The sequence below is a fragment of the Microtus ochrogaster genome, linkage group LG8 (assembly GCF_000317375.1).
Source record: "Microtus ochrogaster isolate Prairie Vole_2 linkage group LG8, MicOch1.0, whole genome shotgun sequence".
Taxonomy (NCBI): Eukaryota; Metazoa; Chordata; class Mammalia; order Rodentia; family Cricetidae; genus Microtus; species Microtus ochrogaster.
In genome coordinates, this window is record NC_022033.1 from 23,796,184 (window position 1) to 23,803,255 (window position 7,072).

The following is a 7,072-nucleotide window of genomic DNA, read 5'->3' on the forward strand; positions in this document are numbered from 1 at the left end:
AAAAAAAAACCCTAATTAAAAAAACAGTAATACAGATACAATCAGGAGCTGTGCACAGTGGTGTATACCTGCAGTGCCAGTATTTGGGTGGAGAAGAACACTTTAATCCACAAATAGGAGACTAGTCCAAATCAGAGTGAACACTTGTCTCAAAAACTAAAATAAAGCCTGAGATTGTTGCACACAGTTGTAACTCATTACCTGGGAGGCAGAAGTGGGAAGATCATAGCACAGAGGCTATACAGCCACTTCCAGGCTAGCGTGGGTTACATAGGAAGGTCCTATCTCAAAAACAGTAAGATTCTGAGGCTATAGTTCAGTGATAAGAGTACTTAACAAACTCAAGGCCTATTAGCACTGTAAAAAAAAAAAAAAATGGCAGGAAAAATGGCTCAGCTGTTAAAGAGTATTGTTGTTATCCCTGAGAAGACTCAGGTTGGTTTCCAGAATCCAAATGGTGGCTCACAACTCAATTGTCTGTAATTCTAGTCCCAAGGGATAAAAACCAAGATCTTCTGGGCCCCAAGCAAATATATAATACAAAGAAATACACATAGACTGAACACCATACACATAAACCAAATGATAAAAAAAAAAACTAAGATAAGCAGAGGACAGTTGCTCTCTACTGTAACACCAGCATTTAAGAGATTAGAGCAGAAAAGTTGCTACCGAGTTCAGTCTGTGTACTATAGGATGAAACAGCAAACCAACCAACCACTAAAATAGAGAGGATTTGTTTTATTGGTAGAACCTATTATCTAAGATCCATAAGTTTGACACGTAGAGCCACAATAAGTGTGTATGTGTGGTACGTGTGTATGTATGCTGTGTGTACTTATATATACAGGTAGGGCTATAACTTTATAAATAAAGCCTTGTGGATGAATAGATGGACGGGGAAAACAGGTCAAACTGATGTTGTACACACCTTTAATCCCTTGAACTCTGGGATCCAGAGGCAGGCTGGATCTCTGAGTTCAAGGCCAACCTGGTCTACTGAGCTAGTTCTAATACAGCTAAGAGCTGTTACACAGAGAAACTTTGTCTCAACAAAACAAAACAGTATCGGGCAGTAGTGGCACATGCCTTTAATCCCAGTACTTGGGAAGCAGAGAAAGGCTGATCTACAGAGTGAGTTCCAGGATAGCCAGGGCTGTTTCACAGAGAAAGCCTGTCTCAAAAAAACAAAACAAAAAACTATAAAATAAAAAGTAAAAGGGACACAAGGTACAGCTCAGTGATAAAGTGCTTGCCCAGCATGGACATGGTCCTAGGTTTAATTCCCAATACAGCTACTAAATAAACAAATAAACAAACAAACAAAAACATAATTTTAAAAAAACCTGTAGATCAAATCCAACTACAAGTTATTGTTTAATATCCACCCCCTCTTTTTCGTTGTTTTTTGAGAGCCCAGGCTGAATTGGCACATGTAATAATCCTCATGCCTCAATATCCCAAATGTTGCGATTAAAGGCGTGTGCTTTTAAACAAATATTGCCTTTAATCCCAGCATTCAGGAGGTTAAGGCCAGCCTGTACAAAGTGAGTTACAGAACAGCCAGGACTACACAGAGAAACCCTTCCTCAAACAATAAAAAATAAAGATAGATGAAGGAAGGAAGGATTAGAGAGGTTAAACTGAATGTGGTAGTTCACTCCTGTAACTTAATTCCTGCGTAAAACTAAAAGAAAAAGAGAGCCGGGCGGTGGTGGCGCACGCCTGTAATCCCAGCACTCGGGAGGCAGAGGCTCCAAAACCACAGAGAAACCCTGTCTCGAAAAAACCAAAAAAAAAAAAAGGAGAAAAGATGACTTGTTTCTGCCTGTCACTTCTGAAGGCTGACACCACTTTTCTAGAAAGAAACAAAGTACTGAAGGCGAGGAAAACTTTTCTCATTTTCATTGTGCAGAAAAATACCACTGGTATATTAGCTCTTATGGGATGGGGGTGGCAGTGGTGGTCAGGAGTGTTGTGAATTCCAGGAAAATGTGGGCATGTTTACTGTTGCTCTAGGGATATGAGATCTAAATGAATAAATCTGTGCTATGTGAATGTTTGTTCTCATGTGGTTTTTAAAAATTAAAAGCAGGCAAGACCTCTACATGATGATCAAAATAAAGGAATGAGGCAAAAAAAATTTTTTTAAAGAGAAAAGGTCAAAATTGTGTGTCAAGGCATGTGTGCATGCCTGATAGTAACATTTCAGTTGAGCTGCTGGAGTTTAGATTACATATTTGTTGCCATCAGCTAATTTAATTTTAAGTCTGCCAATTCCAGAGCTATAAATTCAGAATTTTGCATTGGTCATTGTGAATTTTGCTTTAATTTCTGCATTTAATTATAGCAATTCAAAACAGAAGGGAGAACCAAATCCTTTTAGTTTTTCATTTGGCTTCCCCCATCTTAAGACAGAGTCTGACTACACAGCACAGGGAGGCCTCAAAACCTCCATCCTACCTCAGCCTTCCAAAAAGTGGGATTACAGGCACCTATTACCATGCCCAGCAAGAGTCAAATCTTTGCTTTGTTTTTATTGATCCAGGGTTTCTCCTTGTATCCCTGGCTGTCCTGGCACTCACTCTGTAAATCAGGCCTGGCTAAATCATTGTTTAATATCCACCACTACCGCCCTTTGTTGTTTGTTTTTTTTTTTTTGAGACAGAACCCAGGCTGGCCTGGCACTTAAAATATTCCTCCTGCCTCAATGTCCCAAATGCTGGAATTACAGGTGTGTGCTATTATACAAATACTGCCTTTTCTTTCCCATTCATCTCTAGAGTAATTCTGGCAATCCTGTCCAGGCATGGGGGCCTTCTGTTTCTAAACTTGGCACCTGAAAAGTGAGTCGGGAAGATGAGGAGTTTGAAATCAGCATGAGTTATGCTGAAAGTAGGAGTTTAGGATAATCCAGTCAGGTAGGAGGAATACCAATAAAAAGGAGTAGGAACATAATCTGACCATCTCAGAGGTAAAAAGTAACTAAATCAACCCGAAAATGGGTGCAAACCAGCAGTGGACCTGGAGTAGAGAACAGAAAGTACTTAGGTGTTCATCCTCATCAGGATTTCTTTGGGGCATTTTCATGTCTCTATCATGCTGATAGCTCTATGCCACATAAGGAAAAGGTTTCTCAAGAGGACAAGTCTTGCCAGGCGGTGGTGGCACAGGCCTTTTACTTCAGCATTCGGGAGGCAGAGGCAGGCGGATCTCTGTGAGTTCGAGGCCAACCTGGTTTACAAGAGCTAGTTCTAGGACAGGCTCCAAAGCTACAGAGAAACCCTGTCTCGAAAAACCAAAGAGTACAAGTCTTATTCTTACACCCTTACATCTTTTTATAGTAATGAATGCCAGCCTGGTCTACAAAGCAAATTCCATTTTTTTTTTTTTTGAGACAGGGTTTCTCTGTTTAATAGTTCTAGCTGTCCTAAAACCAGGTCTGTAGACTAAGCTGGCCTTGAACCCACAGGTATCTGCCTTCCCCTGCCTCTCGAGTGTTGGGATTAAAGGCATTGTGCCTACCTGGTTGGTATACTTTTTTTCAAGTGTATGAGTCAAGGGGTAAGAACCACTATAAAATGACCTCCATCCCAATGGCACCAGGATTAAGAGGCCCTGGCTGCTGTTGTGGTTGTTTGACTAGCACTGCCAGGAAAAAAATAAAGCGTAAAATATTCATGCATTGTAGGCAAACTTAGCCATTCATGCCAATGGCATGAACACCAAAGGACGAAGTGTTACCTACAGTTATTTCCCTAGGGACTCCTGACTGAGGACTGAGTTCTTTCCTTCTTTCTTTCCCCAGGACTATAGTTAAAAACACTGGCCAGGGCCGGGAGGTGGTGGCGCATGCCTTTAATCCCAGCACTCAGGAGGCAGAGGCAGGCAGATCTCTATGAGTTCAACAAGAGCTAGTTTCAGGACTGGCTCCAAAGCAACACAGAGAAACCCTGTCTTGAAAACCAAAAAAAAAAAAAAATAGAGCAATTACCTAGTATACACTAGAGCCTGTGTTCCTTCAACTGAAGGGTGGGCGTGGCGTGCACCTTTAATCCCAGCACTCGGACTGCAGAGGCAGGCAGATCTCTTTTAATTCAAGGCCAGTCTGGTCTACAAGAGCTAGTCTCAGAACAGCCAAGGATGCAAAGAAAAATGCTGTCTTGAAATACCAAAAAAAGAAAGAAAGAAAGAAAGAAAGAAAGAGAGGGAGGGAGGGAGGGGGGGAGGGAGGGAGGGAGAAGAAAACTGTAGGTAAGCTTCTCGAACAGCAGATGGTCAACACTGAGCCACTGAAAGGACACATGCCTGTAATGCCATAGCTCCGAAGAAGTTGAGCAGGAGGTAGGCCTGGCCTAGGCCATGGTTATTGTAAAGCACTCAAACAAATGCATTTCAGTGTAATTTTTTAAAAATTTTATTTATTATATATACAGCATTCTGCCTGCACATATGCCTGTACTACAGGCAAGAAGAGGGCCCCAGATCTCATTGCAGATGGTTGTGAGCTACCATGTGGTTGCTGGGAATTGAACTCAGAGATGCCAGTGCTCCTAACCTCTGAGCCATCTCTCCAGCCCCAGCGTAATTTATTAAATGATTCTGAACTAAAGTAAAAGAGTAGGATATGACAGTGAACATCTGTATTCCCAGTATTCAGGAACTCTAGGCAAGATTAATAAGAGTTGGAGGTCATGCCAGGCATAGTATCACACATCACACGTCTTTGATCCCAGCACTCGGGGAGACAGAGGGAGGCAAATCTCTGTGAGTTCCAGGCCAGCCTGGTCTACAGAGCAAGTTCCAGAACAACTAAGGCTATTACACAGAGAAGCCCTGTCTCAAAAAGAGAAAAAGAAAAAAAAAAAGGAAAAAAAAAAAAAGAAAGAAAGAAACCTAGTTATATAACACACCAAAAAGTGGTACTTCTTGGCTTTTGTTGTTTTTCCAGACTGCCTCCCTGCATAGCTTGGGCTGACCTCAAACTCACATCTCCCTGCCTGAGCCTCCTGAGTGCTGGGATTACACAGGCTTTCACCATACTCAACATGGAAATTTCTTAGGTCAGCTGGACCTAGTGACACTTGCCTGTATTCTTAGCTACTGTACAACTGAGAGAGAATTATAAGTTGGCTGGGCAACTTAGTAAAATCCAATCTGAAAATAAAGAAGGCTGGGGATACAATTCAGTATACAGCATAAAGTATAAGGGCCTAAATCCAATTCCCAATACTGCTAAGTAAATAAATTTAAATTCAGATAAAAGGTTGTTTCAGCCAAGCGGTGGTGACACATGCCTTTAATCCTAGCACTCAGGAGGCAGAGGCAGGTAGCTCTGAGTTCGAGGCCAGCCTGGTCTACAATAGCTAGTTCTAGGACAGTCTCCAAAGCTACAGAGAAACCCTGTTTCAAAAAACCAAAACAAAGGATGTTGCACTTTCCAAATATAATGGAATCTTTGCCAGACCTAAGGTTTACCTGGTCTGCCTCCACCATACCATCATGAGCAGCAACAGTACAGGACTACGAAGGGATTATCGGGTGAATCTATCTTGTATTTCTTCAGTGTGGATGAGTGCCCAAGAATGAGGCTGTATAAAAACCTCCCTTTTAAGTGCTCAAGAACAAGGCTCTGGGAGTAGGGCACAGAGTTCTCAATACCTCTCATTTTATCTCCTGCACAATGGACATGCTCAAATAACTCATTTTAGTCTTCACTTACTTCTTAGTTTTTTTTATGGGTTTTTTTTTTTTTTTTTTTTTTTTTTTTGAGACAGGGCCTCACTATATAGCCCTGACTGGCCTGGTACTGGCTGTGTAGATCAAACTCAGTGATCCACCTGCCCCAAAAGTGCCTCAAAAACCTCTTTTTAGGCTGTCATTCAGCATCAACAAAGGAAAATCCACAGAACAGTTTACGTGAGTCTCCTCTCAAACTCAAATCCAGAATCTACTTTGTTGCCATATCCTCCGGGCCTAGAGTGATACTTTGTACTTAAGAGATGATTTAATAAATATTAAATGAATCGAATGCAATACGCCTGCTGCTCAAGTAATGTTGACTATTACTGCTATTTTAATGACAATTAAGTTTTTATTGTTCTTATTAAATGATACAATCCCTCCTGCAAGGATCTTACAATTCTAGAAAAACATCGGATACATGAAAGGGCAAAACGGGGGTAAGAATAAAAACACAACTCGGTGACCCTGTAGGACTAGGCAAAGACATCTAAAAAAAATACACAACTAAATCCTAATTTCAGACTTTTCCGAGGTACACACAGAATGGTTTATCACACTTCTGTGATGTGCAACTGTGTGTGGAGGGCGATCTACTGGGCTCACTAAACCCAACTACAGCAATTCACAGAACGTTCCTCACAACCCATTTTTCAGACAGAGCAACTGAGACTCCTCCAGGATCGCCAAGGTCACAGCCTGTACACGGGGGAAGCCGGGATGTGAACCCGAGCTGTCCGACCCCAGAGCCTGCACTCAACAGGCCCCTCCGGAACACCAGCCCCGCGTCTTCCAACATCTACCACACGTCGCTCCAAATCCAGCGTGCCTATGGTTTCCCCGGACCGGACTTTCGGCCCCGAAGCCGCGAAAACAAAACAATACTTCTCTCGCGGCCAGTCCACAGGGCGCCCGCCAGGCCTGAGATCCAAGGCCGCTCCGCACAGTCCCGCTAGCACCCGGAGCCCCGCGCCCCGCCGCGCCGCATGAAGCATCGGGGTGGTCCCGAGAGCCCGCGAAGGCCCGGAGAGTCGCGTGACCTTGGATATAGCACCCTACACCCGGCCTCAGTTTCCCCGCGCGGGCCTCCCACCGGGGGCCTCTGCGGAGCCTCGCGCCTAGAAGCAGCAGGCCCCTCCACACACACCCCTCAGCCTCCCGCCTTCCCGCTCCACTTACGCTGGAAGGCGGCTGCTCCGGGGACGCCCACCATCGCGGAGCGCAGCCTGCCGCGAGCGCCACCCGCTTCGACCCACCGCCCGAGTCCTCCGCAGGCGCAGGCAGGGACCTGCACCCGCCGAACTCGCCCGCACCAGCGCCGCCGCCGCCG

The 7,072-nt window shown here is 44.0% G+C and overlaps 1 protein-coding gene across 3 annotated transcripts in view; it reads right to left on the reverse strand.

The window, feature by feature from the left end:
* Cbfa2t2 (CBFA2/RUNX1 translocation partner 2) overlaps positions 1 to 7,066 on the reverse strand; it is a 94,960-nt gene extending 87,894 nt beyond the window's left edge. For all 3 annotated transcript variants that reach the window (XM_005363102.3, XM_005363101.3, XM_026787099.1), the window contains exon 1: positions 6,922 to 7,066. In XM_005363102.3, coding sequence (XP_005363159.1) covers positions 6,922 to 6,955 — 34 coding nt within the window. In that variant the 5' untranslated portion in view covers positions 6,956 to 7,066. The remainder of the gene's footprint in view (positions 1 to 6,921) is intronic.
* Between the last annotated feature and the right edge of the window lie 6 nt (positions 7,067 to 7,072).